This window comes from Biomphalaria glabrata, chromosome 12 (assembly GCF_947242115.1).
Source record: "Biomphalaria glabrata chromosome 12, xgBioGlab47.1, whole genome shotgun sequence".
NCBI lineage: Eukaryota > Metazoa > Mollusca > Gastropoda > Planorbidae > Biomphalaria > Biomphalaria glabrata.
The window spans coordinates 5,584,667-5,601,184 of NC_074722.1; the positions used below are offsets into that span (position 1 = coordinate 5,584,667).

General features: G+C 33.0%; 1 protein-coding gene across 2 annotated transcripts; it reads right to left on the minus strand.

Annotated features, from left to right (window-relative positions):
• Positions 1-4,201: 4,201 nt before the first annotated feature.
• On the minus strand, positions 4,202-16,407 carry LOC106066831 (transmembrane protein 134-like). 2 transcript variants are annotated; one of them, XM_013225920.2, is made up of 8 exons: positions 16,358-16,407; positions 15,583-15,801; positions 10,064-10,119; positions 9,756-9,866; positions 8,346-8,422; positions 7,895-7,939; positions 7,649-7,702; positions 4,202-7,381 (listed from the first exon to the last, which is right to left on the minus strand). In XM_013225920.2, exons 2-8 carry the CDS (start codon positions 15,721-15,723, stop codon positions 7,302-7,304), a joined length of 564 nt encoding a protein of 187 aa, XP_013081374.1. In that variant the 5' UTR covers positions 15,724-15,801; positions 16,358-16,407; the 3' UTR covers positions 4,202-7,301. The 2 variants fall into 2 exon arrangements, with proteins under 2 accessions (XP_013081374.1, XP_055863074.1); XM_056007099.1 differs by lacking the exon at positions 16,358-16,407 and having other exon boundaries at positions 15,583-16,335.
• Between the last annotated feature and the right edge of the window lie 111 nt (positions 16,408-16,518).

Genomic DNA, 16,518 nt, shown 5'->3' on the forward strand with positions numbered 1-16,518 from the left:
GAGAGTTGTTCCTTATTTTGTGTCAGAGATGCAAATATGAATCTAAGTATGAAACAATGATAGATAAATATTACAGCACTATGTATAATGATAGATAAATATTACAGCACTAAGTATAATATTTTGGAATGAAAGAAAATGGTGAATTAAAGTGCAATCTGGTGAACACTATCAATCACTCAACCCTTCTGTATAGATCTGAGACATGAGCACTATAAAAAAAGGAACTATATCTAATAATGGCAAGATGGCTACAAAGCCATGTTCTTGTGAATGCCAGTATGGTTTGACTGCTACACTGCGCAGGACACACATCCAGAATGGGAGATGGCTATATGCCAAATGCCATCTTTTTTGGAAAGCTGAAAGGTACTCCCTTGTAAAGATCAGTTTAGGTGCCAGCTTGCTTTGAATGACATAGAAGAGAGCACCTGGCAGCTTCTGAACAAGACAGCTGGAGAGCTGTTACAAAAGGCTGCAGGATTTACATTTGAGACCAAACAGAATTCTACTGCTGAGAACTTTTGTAGATGGTGAAGAACCAACCATTGGCAGACAATCTGTGCTGGATGTGGCAAAATATATTAATCATAAGTAGGAATTGCATAGTTGTATAAAATACTGCGCTCCTCCTTAATCTTCAGACAAGTCTTATTTAATTTGTGCTTCATTATCTTAGAGGTACCAGAGAGTATGTTTTCTGACCTATTTTAGGTTGGATAATGTATACAGTAGACTAGGATGTAGTGTGTGCTTGGCCGTCCCTCAGAGTGTCTGACATTTTTATTACACTAATCTGTATACTAATAAAAAAATAACATTTTCAATTTTTTGCAAGGACTACAGATTTCTTTAACCTCCTTAGGAAATCTTGAACTAAAACTAGAGATATCCAATCATTGTAGAAATTTTTAAAAACCTTAGCTGAAGTGTATTTAGTCTTCTAACTATCACCAAGGACTTCAGAAAACTTGAGATTGTAATCACAAGAAAAATGTTCTTACAGTGATCTGGAATATGGAGACTTTTTTTTTTCTGTTTTCTCATAACTGAAGAGTTCCCTAAGATAATACTGGGTCAAGGTATCATCCTCACTCTTTTTGTTTCAGGTCAGAGATTGTGCACTTTAGGAATTATTGTATTATTTTTAATTCCGGGGCGCTGCACAACAGGTGACCTGATTATACTGGACTCTAATTTTTTCTGTTAATATTTCATGTATTTTTCTGTTGTGTTGTCTTTATATGAGAAAAAGAAAAAGAGTCCTTGTAATCACAACAAATTTCCGTAAGGATCAATAAAGCAGTCTTAGTCTTATTAACCACAACATTTATGTGAGGACTGCCACTTTCAGCTGTTGTGTTGCTGAGAGTGCCTCTGTGGTGGACTTATGTTTAAGACTGAGCATTTTCATCCACACCAGAATTGCTTTTAACACTGGCCATGTAATGGAAATCAGTTTTTTCTTGGTATTGATTGTTCTGTCATAGACTCTAAGATATTTCCACAAGTGTACCATTTCCTAGCCCAACTGCTAATAGTATTCCAAGACTTTCTAATACCTTTATCTAGCCCTGCAAATCAGAGTATGGTACCACGAAAAGGGGAGATAAGGATAAAGACTAGTCAATGGTCAACAGACATTTGGGCAAGTGAAGTGTACATACACAATCCAAAAACATGTTCAATAGGAAACAAGGTTTAGTCTTTTTGGTATGATTTTTACCCCCCCCCTCCCCTTATCTCAAACGAGACCATTCATTATAGTACACCTCAAACCTGTGGGCAGTGGAGACCAATAGCTCATTGCCACGTTACAGGTCTCTGCCCATAGGTTGCAACATGGCAGTTACAGGTCTCTGCCCATAGGTTGCAACATGGCAGTTACAGGTCTCTGCCCATAGGTTGCAACATGGCAGTTACAGGTCTCTGCCCATAGGTTGCAACATGGCAGTTACAGGTCTCTGCCTATAGGTTGCAACATGTGGCAGTTACAGGTCTCTGCCCATAGGTTGCAACATGGCAGTTACAGGTCTCTGCCTATAGGTTGCAACATGGCAGGTAAGTGTTCAGGCCGTCTATGATGTTTAGTCTAACCCAAAGGCATTAGATTTCTGATAAAAGAAAAAAATAAATCCAAATTAATGCAACAACAAGCCAACAATTGGACATTTCAGTGTTTGATATTTTATTGAATCCCTTAAGTTAAAACTAGATGTGATTCAAACTTAAACTTACATTCATTAAATTACAACTTCTCTATGGTCAAAACTACTGGTTGACAAAACTGAAGCACAACTTCCATGTGATCAAAACAACAAGTTACTCAAACTCAATGACATCTATGTCAATGTCTGTGCAAGTCTAGGGACAAAACAACTAAATGCTGACATTGTATAACATAAAAAAATTGGCACTTCATTTCAATGTTAAGAAATACAAACAATAATACTAATGAATAAAACATTTCAAATATTCCTGAACACACTTGTATGCTTGTATGCTATAGAAACAAAATTGTAACAAAAATATTTCTAGGATTCATAAATAAATTTGTTTATTGTTTAAAATAATACCTTGAAATTGTTCAGATATTTAGAAGAATGAGTGTTCTTAAAATATTAAAACCCATGAGAGATAAAAAGAATTTAAAAAAATGAAATTAGAATTGGAGTATTTCGGAATGGGAATGCATCAATAAATTAAAAAACAGTGATGGAATGATGACTAGTAATTATTGTGGTCTATACAAGAAAATGAAACACACCATTTATTGAACACAACCTCAAAGATGTTCAATGGACTGAAACCATCTTCAAATAAATGGCAAGACATAACCCTCACAAAGGAAGGAAAGTTTTAGGTATGAAATATAAACAAAATTAAATGCATGGACTTATCTGACAATATAGTTACTAGTTAAGTCTAGGATCAGGATATAATGTAAGCTCAACCTAATTCTGTGGGTCTATTTGTGCCACATGGAATCACAACCAATCTAGCTGAATACTAGCAGTCAAACCAATCTAGCTGATTACTAGCAGTCAAGAAGAAACAATTCCTGATGCATATTGGTGTAAACTTTCTACTTAAATCTACACACCGTTTACTTTAGAGATCAAGTTGAATACTGATTGAAAAGAAAATAGCAAGAACACAAATTAAAAACGGATTTTCATAGCAATGTTTTGTTAGTGAACCACATTGAAGATAGTCCTAAGTTTTGTTTAGAATTATGTCACAGCTGAAGTAAAAAGCTTTCTTGTTTTTAATAATATTAAAATCGCAAGGCTCATTTATAATATGCTAATTAATCTCTGGTCAAAAATGCTCTGATTTTTTAATTTTAATTTAGCTGAAAACTGCATTAGTTGTTTTTTTTTTCTCATTCTATCAAAAATGTGAAAATTTTTTTTTTTTTTTTTTTTAAAAGTGTTTTTGCATCAATTACTTTCAAAAAGCCCTTTCAATTAGATCAATGTCAAATCTTAGAAGGATGATGGTAGTATAAGACATAAACCAGAAAAAAACAAACAAAAAGGTCTTAATGGAAAGAAATGGTGAAGCCTCTATGAGCTGAAGATAACAGGGAAGGGTAGATTTTAACTCTTTCTCTCCTAACTGACGATACCAGCGTTGATTCCAGCAGAATGTGGTAAATAATTAAGGAGAGAAAGAGTTAATGTGGTCACTAGAAAATATGCATTTTCACATTTCTAATCCTAAGTTAACAACAAACTCCAGACTTCGCAAGTCAGTGCGCAAAAACAAAAAAAGCCATTCTTGAGCTATTGCACAAGAGAAGAGATCTGACAAGGTCAAGGTTGTCACTTTAACAAAATTAAAAACAACTTCTACACACACATATTGAAATACTAAACACATAAACAAACATACAATTTGTTTAGTAAAACTGTTAGCAGTCAAGAGACAAATTAAAAAAAAAAACATGTACAGATCTGGTCAACAGATTATCATAAGTTGGTAAATATTTGACATTCACAAGGCAAGAAATTGTGGGTCTGGAGAGAACTATTAGTCCAGATTTGTGAAGTTTTATTCCCTAAACTGTTTAACTCTAAAAGATATTTACATTGATTGATTTATACTGTATTTAATGTTTGCTTGTTTTTTAAATTGAATCTTAAGAGTCATTGTAATCACAACAAATTATCAACTTAGTCTTAAGATACATTTCTTAAAAAAACAAGCACTGACTTAGGAAGTTATTTTTACAAGTAATGAATGCTTCTAGTGTTAAAGTATTATAACTAAAACTGAGTTGTATTTCTATTTTCCTCAACATTCAAAGACAGCATTAAATTACAATTCTCCCTTAACATATCAAACTTCCATCTCCAAGAACCAAACGAAACTGAAAGCTCCATGAAAACTTACATCTTCCTAAAACCATTAAACTTACATCTCCCAAGCCTAAACTTTCAACTTACCAAACCCAACATACTTCCAGTTCCCTGAACCCATCAAACTTCCAGTTCCCTGAAACCAACAAACTTCCAGTTCCCTAAACCCATCAAACTCCCAGTTCCCTGAACCTATCAAACTTCCAGTTCCCCAAAACCAACAAACTTCCAGTTCCCTGAAACCATCAAACTTCCAGTTCCCTGAACCCATCAAACTTTCAGTTCCCTGAACCCAACAAACTTCCAGTTCCCAGAACCCACCAAACTTTCAGTTCCCTATACCCATCAAGCTTCCAGTTCCATGAAACCATCAAATGTCCAGCTGATGTACAAAAAATGTGTTATAAAAATGAGCAAAAAACAAAAAAAGTAAAAATAACTTCACCCCAAGACTAAATATAGTCAACACTTGTAGGTAGTAAAACTTGTACTGTCAAAGCACAATTTAACTGTGCCGTTTAGTAAAAATACAAATGATATCAACATTGTTCACAATAAATATGTGAATGCTTCAAGAGATTCATAGATAAAATATGTTACAATAATAGATTCATAAATAAAATATGAATCATGTCTGGGGTAAACACAGAAACTATCAATAAATGGAAATGGGTAAAGGGGGAATGTATACAATTAGTTGACAAGAATGAGTATCAGATTTGTTTTGTTCATTTTAAAACATGAAATGTTAAGCCCTGTTGAACAATGTACAGAAGTGGTAACAAAACTCTTCAATATGGAAGATAAAAATATAACAAGTAAAAAAAAAACATGGTATTATGAATGAGCATAATATTTCAATGACACAAATGGATGTAAAACCATTTTTTAGGTCATGTCTGCAAAAAAAAAAAAAAAAAAAATGGAACGAAATGTTTGATCCATTGACATATGAACAAAATTAATTAGAAAAGCCTGATTTTAGTGCAAAGTAAAGAATGTTAGATGAATTCAAAGCAGTATTTGTATAATTTTTAGTTTACAAAAGTGTATTATGGCCAGCAAATCAACTGCCTTTTACTCATCCTCAACATGTGATACAAATCATTAGCGAACGTTCCAGCCTCCAGAAGGATAGTATTAACAAAGAGCCTTCTTCTTAAAACAATTAAAGTGCTCTACCACTCAGTCTAAATGGTGGGACTCTTCCAGCGGCGTAGCTAGAGCGCAGGGATGGAGAATTGGAAAATCCCCTCGGGCCCCCACTTGAGGGGGGGTTCCAAATGAGTGTTTTATTACATTAAATACTATGCAGAATGTAGGGATCCCCAAAGAGGCCAAGCCCCCCCCCCCTCCCCCGGACCCCAAATGATGGCAAATTCCTATCTACGCCACTGGACTCTTCCTTGACAGTTAAGTGCTCTGCCCCTCAATATAAATATAGATTGACAGCAAATTTTCATGCTCAACAATCTTTTTTGTTTAAAAATAAATGTGTATTTTAAAAAAAAATATGAAAGATCATTCTAATCAATTCAAACTCTGAGCCTGTAAGAAGTAATGTAGAGTGGCTGAAACCAAGTAAACAAAAATATTTCTTGTGCCACATTGAGAGTCTTTGTTAATTTGGTATCAGTTTTTTTCTTCTTTTTCTTTTCATCTTCAAATTTTTTTTATAGAAACAAACAAGATCTTATGTCATAATTGTGAATCACAAGATAGGCATTACCCAGTCCCCCCCATGTTAAAAATATATAAAGATATTTAGAAGAAATGGTGAAAAAAATGCTAAAAATCAGGTACCAAAATTTTTACTTAATTATTTCATTGAAGGACAACACAGAAAATCATTTCTTAGGTACAGAATGATGTAGAGCCAACTACATGGTCAACAAATATTGAAACAGGAGTGAATAAATATTGTTTTTTTCTTTAAACAGAAATATAGGTCATGTCTAGAAATTATTTACGACAAGAACTAAGAACTGTTCACTGTAGCCTGGAGAACATACCATGAACTCCTACTATAACAATGACAATGTTTAACCCTGGCCATTTATCTTGACAACAGCCCTGCACTACACATTTCTAATGAGCCCTGATGAAGATCTGAGACCAACAGTTGACTTTAAACAGCTATCAGTCTCAGACTAAGATAAATCAGACAAAAAGAAGAATTACTGTTAATTCCTTAGAGAAAATAGGAATGGAATATTATACAGTTTTACTAAACCAAATTAAAAAGTTAATTTAAAAAAATACATAAGTACATAAGTGTACATAGTGGTTCAATGCTAAAATGATGTTAACGAACTTTTGAGTTGAACACATTCATTGGCTTAACCAGTAATTGACTAACTACATTCTGATCAACATGAATGTAGTGTCTCCAGACATGTCTAGATGATGTGAGGTTAAAAGTTCAGTGACTCAATTTCAAGCTAATAAATTATGCGACATTGTTTGACTAGTTTGAATTAAATTCTGCAAAACTCTTGAGACATCAATGCATCAGACAGAAAGCACATTTTATCCCTCAGATACTTTACAGCAATTATGATTCATTCAGTTGTACAATTTCTGCTATTGATAATTTAATTGGATGAAACATTCTTTCAAACAAAGAGTTAAGTACACTGCATTCTAAGTACAGGACACAAATTAATGTACATATTGATAGATGGCTAAAAAAAACATCTATGTAAAATTCAAGATCTTCATTGTCAGAAAATCAGAGAACAGAATCTGGCTGAATAAAACATCAAATAAACAGGAAGTAAGTCCATTGGCTCATCATTACACTAAAACATCAAGGGACATTTCAACTTCAATATTTGTCTGGTTCCTTTCTGACGACTGTGTGAGAAACCAAATGAAAAAAAAAAAACCAGCCCAACAGCAGCAATCCGATACTATGCAGCAGGAGTTTTTCGGCAGCTATCGTAGAACTGGCAGATTTTCAAACTGATAACCAGGCTTCCCTATTGCAGCGCAGTAGATATAAACAAAGTGATAGCCTGCGTTTGAAACAATAGAACATCAGGTGAATAAGAGTTGCATTTTAAAATGATCATACAAAAATAAGAGTCAGTTCTTTGATGAAACTGATAGAGACCTGGTCATAAAATTCCTATAAAACTTGATAACTAAAGTTAAAAAATGTTTCAGGATAAGGCTGACACATTTTATAGCATCCTGTAAAGGGCAAGATTCAATGTCATCGATCACAATAAACATATTGATAATAAGATTGCTTTAAGAACAGACAAAAAAATGCAACTTACCACCTGGCACTACACACAAGAAACCAATAATCCCAAATATCAGACAATGATAGCCTATAAAAAGAAAAAATAATTGAATAAATTTTCTAAAATTTTTGTTACAAATGTATTTAAATCAATTGCAGTTAAAAGTTATCAATATCAGCATAATAAAAATATTATCAATATCAGCATAATGAAAATATTATCAATATCAGCATAATGAAAATATTATCAATATCAGCATAATGAAAATATTCATCTCACCTCTAGATGGTGTCACTGCAATCCCAAGACCAGTCAGGATCAATGCTGTAGACAAAACATACATTTTTGAAAACTAAGTTCAAATGTTTGATTCCATGCTACATGGTCTTTGACTCATGAAAACATAAGAACAACACACTCAAATGATGAACAAAAAAAAAGGCAGCTACAGTAACAGTCAACTGTTCTGATCTGTTAAAGAAACTTTCAAATTCTTAGAACATTTAAATTTAAGTTCAAAACTATTTTTCTCTTGTATGTTTAATTGAGCTCATTAAAATATAGACGAAATGAGGAACCACTTTAAAAAAAAAAGTAACATTCAAAAAGCTTTCTCTTGAAAGAGCTAGTTTGTATTTTTTAAAATGTTTACTAGTATCACAAGTAAATTTAATATTCCAAACTCTAAGTTCTAAAAGAAACACAAAAAGCCACACGAAGCGCCACCTACCTATACCAAGCAAGGAAAGAAATGCAGATGCTGCGACTATTTTCCAATTTTCTCTCACTTTTGGATGTTTAATCCAACTAGAGTTGCAGAAAGAAGAAGTTAGGATCAATTAAATATCTGACAAAGTTTTACTTATTAATACTGACATTTTAACGAAGTCTAGGTTAGTATTATTTCATTCAAGACACTTTCACTACAAATGTGTTGTTTTTTTTCCTCTAAATTAGGTTTATCTCTTTAAAAGTGTCACAATATAATCATGAAGTAACAAAACATTACAAGAGAGAAACAGCATAAGAGAAACTGTAAAATGTTTCCCTTTCAGACCTTGAGACCTATGGGGCAGATGATGCTAAGGTCATCTGTTTCTATGGCTGTCGTAGGTGTCATGTTGCCGGGACAAGGACACACCGCCTTCACTTTCAAAAGTTTCCTCAACTAAAGTCAGGTATCTATTAGAGTTAGGCTGACTCAGGGCGCCATAATAATCCTTAAATTCAAAATCACAGTCTGCACCGAGATTCGAACCCAGGACCCCAGGTTTGGAAGCCAAGGGCTTAACTACTCAGCCCCCCCCCCCATCCCCCCAAGAGAAACTGTGGTATGAAGGTATACTTTGTGTGCTTTAATAAAATCTGTTTGCTCTCATAATGTATTGTTTTGTGTGATGCACAATTGTTAGGTAAATTATTTTAAGGATAATATAAGATTAGGATTATTAAAACAAACAAAAACCTAATTTAAGTAATATAATTTAACAACATAATGAAAGAGAATTAAAATTTCTATATCAATATTATAATTTTATTAGGTTTACTAACTATGGTAGTGGTATTTGGATTATACATAAATATTACAGCCCTTCAATTCATAGTGATAGAGAATCAGATAGCATATGAGTTACACCATAGATCCCATTGTTAGAGCACCTACAGCAGCAGACTTCCTAAACTACTCAACGGATATGAAGAAAAATAAATATCTTGGGGTTAACTTTTTAAAACAAATAAAATAAATTAAGCCTTTCTGTTACATTTAAAAAGAAATGATATACACTAGAAATTTGATAAAGTTATCTCCCTTTAAAAAAAAAAGATTTTAATTCACTTTCTGAACTGTATCGTCATTTATTTGTTGAGGGAAAAATAAAATTACTATATGATAATATCCATGCTTATGCCCAATTTAAATGAACTTTAGATTACAATAATTCTAAAAAAAATAATTTCTCATTAATATTAGCTAACCAAAAAGACTATGATATTACCTACTGTGCCAGCTATCTTCCGCTACCCAGTTGAGTGGTGAAAACTATATAAATATATATATATATATATATACAGATTGGCCCAAAGGTAGGTTTACAGCTATCCCATATACTATTTATTTGAAACTGAGCTTCCTGCTTACCTGGCATGCTGATGGAATGAGGTTTCTGAGTAATTACTCCGCTGACTGCCAGAGTGACTGCTCAGGAGTGAATGTAAAGATGTTGGGCGAATGGCAGCCTTTTTGTCCCCACTAAATAAACAAATACTGTAATTTAATGCTGTTATATTCATGAATCCTTAATTATCATAATAATTATTCATAAGACAAAAAAACAACAACATATTTTTCACTATTATTACTATTAATTTATAACATAAGTACAAAACATACATCCTCATTTACATTTTTGTTAGTTTTAACTTAACTTCAAGTTAGCCATACTTTACCTTATGACCACTGTACTTGTCTCTGGTAACAAAAGAGGTTCTTTCAAATGTGCCCCCTGAGAAATGAAACAAAATATATTTTTCACTATAATGATTGTAATCAATTTAGAGAATTGAATCCAAAATCATAATATTAGAAACCCAATTATTGTGTAAATTACTTTATATTAATATATCATTTTATCGTAAATGTTGTACTAATAAATATATATTCAACAGTTCCGCTTTCCGACCGTGCGATCTATAGAGCAAATGATGTATAGATCATCTGTTTCTATGGCCAACGGTTAACGAGGGTTAATAAGGGAGTCATGACACCACCACAATGAACAGCTTTTACTTTTCCCAACTAATGTCATGTACCCATCAGAGTTGGGTGGACTCAGAGGCATACAAAAAATTCTGAAATTCAGAATCCCAGACTTTACCATAATTCAAAATTGAGACCCCTGAGATCAGAAGCCAAGCACTTCACCACTAAGCCAACATGCCCCAAAAAATCCAGTAATAATTTCAAAAAATTATCAAACATTACACCATGACACTTTTTTTTTTTTTTTGAGAAAAAAAACAACAACTAAATGTCAAAGAAAAAATGAAAGCACGAGAAAGTCTTAAATATAAACAGGCATTTTGAAAACTTGCTTAGCATTGTCAAAGCCAACAAATCTTAGATTCCTGTAAACCTAGGCAGCCGCCTAGTGCCTCCGATTGGCGGGGGCTTTGCAATTTTTTTTTCAGAGAAGAAATAGAGAAACTTTTCCTCAAAGTTATTGTTGGAGTACACTAGGTTTTGAATAATCCATTCCTACTATTAGAGCACACTTTGTCATAGTCAAACCGCAAGTAACACAAAAATGTGAATATTTTATTTCGGCCTGAAATTTCACTTAGTAGTAAGGTCCAATGGCTGAGCCCTAAAAGGTTTGACTTTTGAACCGGTCCTAGGTTCGAATCCTGGGATTTTTATTTTTGAGATCTTTGGGTGCCTCTGAGTCCACCCAGCTCTAAAGGGTACCCAACATTAATTGGGGAAAAGTAAAGGCAGTTGGTCATTCTTCTGTCCACATAACACCCTCATTAACAGTCGGCCACAGAAACAGAGGACCTATACATCATCTGCCCTATATATTGCAAGGTCTGAGAGGGGAACTTTACTTTAACTTTACTTTAGTACGGCTGGTTAGTTAAGTTGTTAGAGTGGTATGATAATAATGTGACTGTCACGGGTTTAATCCCCATCCCCCGGCAAAGGAAATTTTTATTTCTATTTTTTCAATGACAACTAAAATGTGAATAGTTAGTTGACTCAAGTATTTGAACATAAAGTAGGAGTTGATGTTGTGAAAATGTGTTGTCTATATTTACTTGTTTTCACTGTACAGGGACAAGTGGACCAACACGAATGCAAGCTAAATGAATCTAAAAAGCCACTCTAAGAAAATAATGTGAAAGAATATTCTACCCATAGGATTCTCAGTATTGATTACTTTCTCCTTACGTTACAAGATAGTGAAGTACCAACATAATTGTTAGTCTTCAATAGAATATTTGCAACACTTCACATAGACAACCTATTTAATAATTCATGTGACAGGGGATGAACAAATAATGGATTGTAAAGACCAAGAATGGAACTTCGCAGGTTCTACGCACAGAAATATACATTCCCATACAACAAAATATATGTGCTAAAAGGTCACAGCACTTTAAAAAAAAACCTCTGGGGACCAGATATGAATAATTAAATAGATTCCTTGCCCAGTGGTACAAAGGATGGAACACTCTGTAATCTATAGGCCCAACACGCTCTTCTTCTTTTCTGTCTCTCAATTTAATTAATTAGAATTTACATTTCCTCTTGTTGTTTTTCTAATTTTTTTTAATCTTTTATATTGTATTAACTTTAAGGGAGGCAAATCAACGAAAGTAAACTGGAAAAGATGACAGAAGTTTATTTATAATGACAAACACAGACAGCGACTGTCAAGCCCTGGCTTCACACATGGAGTCCTATTTCTTAGATTCACATTTCCTTTCTACTATTTGTAAGCCTCCATGCACTAAGGCTCAGTAATGGGGTTAATCCCTTACAGCAAGGTCCTTTCTACCTAACCAATTTCCAAACCAACAACACACTTCCCAGTGTTGCTCCGGGTCCACACGCCAGTTATCAGGCAGGACTAAAAGAAGCCTCTCTTTCTCTAGTACTCTGTTCACAAGACTCAATAATTATTTCTTTATGGTGCCCTATATTAAGCAGGGCACCAGTGGGCAAGGTAGAGTTTTTACAATATTTTATATATTTCTTTTAGAAAAATCATGATGAACAATATAACTCTAGATCAGGGGTTCTCAACCTGTGGGTTGCGACCCCTTTGGGGGTCGATTGACGATTTGCCAGGGGTCACCTAAGACCATCAAAAAAATGAATTGTTTTTGTCAATTCTTCTATTGCTGTGTGTGTATGCGGAGGGGGGGGGGGCGCGGCAGAGTGGGGGGTTGTAAAAAGGGGTCGCTGAGCCTAAAAGGTTGAGAACCACTGCTCTAGATGATGTAATTTTAGATGATATAACAAACAACCTGCTACGTCTGTTGATTTTTTCCCAGGCTTCATATTGATAAATATGGCTGGAACACCCCGTTCTTTTCTTTTTTTTTTTAAATTATAACAAACAGGCCACATTTTAACAATCAACTTAACATACTTTTTTAGCTTGTAAATTGGTGTATCTATTGCAATGAAATTTAACGGCCTGCTCTCTATTTCCTTTTCTGCCTCTCTCTCTTTTCGCTCTCTGGAACCCCCATTTTGTTTTAACCTGCGCATTGTAATTTTTCCTAAATAGACTTTTGACTTGATTTGATTTGTTTTAAATCTCACTAGAGAAAAAAAAATGCATTTTCCGAAGACCCCAATTGAATGCCCCATTCAGGTTTCCCTTTCTACATTAATTTAGTAATTTGTTCTCTAAATTAAAAAGGAATATCCATTTGGTTTTAGTAACTGTAATCTTTTGTTAAATCTCACTCCTTTCTCTCTCAAGAAAAAAAGACAAAAAGATTCTAGATTTATCTTATTACTTTAATGCTATTAGGATTGGTTTTGTTTTTTATTTAGACCGTGTCTAAATGAAAGCAGAACTGACGTAAGGCATATAAAATAAGAAGACTTAGGGAAAAAGAGAAAGACGAAGAAGAAGAAGGGGAAAAGAAAAAAAAATTGCTTTAAAAATATGAAATTTGTGAGATATTATTTTTTTTATGCTTTCTATAGACTGCAGCCGTTTGGGTAAATACCGAAATAAAATACATTTGAATGAGCTCACGCTTTTTTTGTGAATAGCGGTTGCCAGGTTGTGAATCTTTTAAAAACCATTCTTAGTGAGCACATAGGAGGTGAAAGGAATCTTGTGTACAAATAGGATGCGGATATATACGACAGTTTATGAGATCTCATGATCAATGAATGAGTTAGTCAAATTAAATAAATATCAGATTGAAACTCTCATTACATAAATTACTGCTTTGACTAGCTTAACATTAATAAGTAATAAAGTATCTTATCTTATTAATTAAAAATGTTCCTTCCTTACAAAAGATAATTATGTCCTATGTTAATCCAAGTGGAGACTTAAACTCTGCAAAGACATTAGTGTATTATGTATTATTATAAGTAATTTATTGCTACTTTACTTTTTAGTCTTCTCTCCTGAAGCATCTTTATGTTTAGTAACTTTACTTTATATAATGGTGTTACTCTAGTCAAATGTGAATACTCATTTGTTTTAAATCTCACTAGCTTCTTCTTGTTCTCTTGAGTTGAGAAGTCCTAAACAGAGATCTCTAATATTGGTCTAACAAAGTTTAAATTGCATTTTAGTCTTAAGTTCTCAATTGATTTTCGTACAATTTCTTTTAATAAATCCTATAAGCTATTGTCTCAAATGAAGGAACCAAACATGAACCACTAAAGAGGATCCTAGCAATGGAACTAAGATGCTATAGAGAGATCTAATGTCATGAATCATGAATGAAGAGATAAGAAATAAGATTAATATAGCAATTGGACCCACGATGACCTGCTAACCAAAGTAAAAAAATGTCAACCCAAACTTTTTGGCCACATCAAAAGGGCCTCGGGGCTTGAAAAGACCTTCCTTAAGGGAACAGTACCAGGAAAAAGAAGACAGAGAGGAATGGAGAAAGATGGTTGACAGTTCTTGTATGGTGGCCCAATGGTCCAACAGACTAAGGGATAGGTGAAGGTGTATGCTTTGTTTTAAAATAGTTTCATCAATATGTAGAGTCCAAGATAACATTTCATTGATTATAACATTCTCTAGGTATTTTGAGTTTTTGTCTGTCTAAACTGGTTTATCCTAAATAAAATTAAGTACATACAGTTTATACTCATTTCATTTTTGTGTGTATGTAACTCTTAATAACTGGCATTTTTCTGCAAGGAAAGACAGGCTCCAATGACTACCACTACAATACTAATGTGTGTATGTAATCACAACAAGAATCTTTAATTGAGTGGCAATAACCTGTTAGCAACCTATCAAGGAGGTTCCAGTTCGAATCTTGACTTGAGCTGACTTGTGTTGCTGAGCGCCAATTTTAATTTATAAGTGTTTACTACTGATCCACAGTAATCATTTGTAAGTAATCCCTAGTGAGCCAAGAAAGGAACCTGACATATTGGGGGCTAGACCAGGATTACTTAAGAAAGATTACTGTGGATTAGTGTTTTTTAAACTTCTTATTTATCTTATAAATTGCAGAAGTTCCTTCATGACTAGAGTTATATACAAAGTTAAAATAGATATTAGAAAATTAGAATAATTGGTGTGCTATATCTAGCAATATCTGAATGTGGTGAATTAGTAGCTAGAATGGATAAGATCTATATATAATAATATATATATGAAAAAATTTTTCTCTTTTATTATTTATGAGATTTAGCTAGAAATTTAATGTCACAACAATCATTTCAAACCTATATCAATTAAAGCCTAGTCTATGTTTTATGTTCTATTTGATTCCCCATCAGTGTCACTTAAGTGGTGCTGGTTATTTCTACAACTTATCTAGAATCATGCTCTACTAGTTAAATCTTAGACATTAGAGTTAGACAATCTAGTATATATATAGATCTAGATTGTATATCTACTTTATTTTTATTTTTAATTCATACTTTCTACATTCATTAACTGATTCATAATATGGAATAAGAAATGTGCCTCTATCTTTGTCTTTCTGAGTATTTCATTAGGTTTTGTTTTTCTGTTTGTAAATTATGGTTCTATGTTTTATGTGTGTTATAACTACTTGACTTTTTATTCTTCTGTCCTGAAGTGTCTCTAAGTTTAGAGATTTTCCTAATGTAACTAATGGTGTTACTCTAATCAAATTTGAATCTCAGTGCTCTATTTTGTATATAATATAATAATTAATTCATTAAATGATAACTAAGACATAAAATGATAGTGATAAATAAATAAACCCAAACCAACCTTGAAATCATGAAGTTGAATATCCAAATCTTCATTATCCCGTATTTTAGGTCCAGGTGATAAATTTGACCCTGTTGATCCGTAAGCTCGAATTCGTTCTTCTTGTGATGCACCAGCATTATCCCAAAGTTCTGAATCCATTTTGATTTTTTAATTGAATAAGCCACTAAGTCAGAGTGTTACTACTAAGTGTCACCAAGTCCTTCCAAGTTGACTAGCCTAAAGTTGAATCAAAAGCATCTAATTTTCTATAATCATCACAATCTTGACAACCAGCCAATTAAAAAATAGAGACTAGTCTGACTATATAATAATAATACTATTATTACTAGAATCTATATACTGTCTATACTATACTAAATCAATGCATGACGCGTAGGACGTAATCATCTACTTTTTTGAAGTAACCTCTGTACAGGTATTATATAAGATTCATAAGATTCTAGAGCTAGGCTGGATCTAGAATCTATATAATAATAATTAAATAATTAGATCTAGGTATAGAGTGTAGATCCCTTTAACTTTAGGCTTAGGCTAACGCTAACTCCTTATTAGGCCTTAGGCCTAGGCTTAGTCTGGCTTAGGTTAGGTCTTTACTCTTTTAACTCTTTACTTCTTTAGTTAGTAAATTTATTCTTTTTAGTTTTAGTGCTTAGCCGTTTAAGTCTAAGTTTAAATTTAAGCCGACTTTAGCATTATTTATTAATAAAAGATATAAAATATAAACTATTGAATTAAAAATGAAAATTAATGACACTTTTTTTTTCTAGCTTACAATTTTAATAAATGTTTTTGTTTTGAGTGAAGCGATGTTATGTCAAAGACTCAAATTTTGTTTAGTTTATATAACAAACGAAACAAATGTATGTATATTAGATCTTATAAAGTAATAAATCATTTTGATCTAATTAAGCTTTAAATACTAAAAAAAATTAG

Bases quoted from the DNA above. Each gene is read 5' to 3' on its own strand.
- LOC106066831 (XM_013225920.2), bottom strand. From the start codon at position 15,723: ATGGATTCAGAACTTTGGGATAATGCTGGTGCATCACAAGAAGAACGA. The intron at 7,703-7,894 runs GTGAGATGAATA...TTCTTTTTATAG, and splicing joins TGCAGTGACACCATCTAGAG to GCTATCATTGTCTGATATTT. The intron at 7,382-7,648 runs GTAAGTTGCATT...TTTCAAACGCAG, and splicing joins CTTGTGTGTAGTGCCAGGTG to GCTATCACTTTGTTTATATC.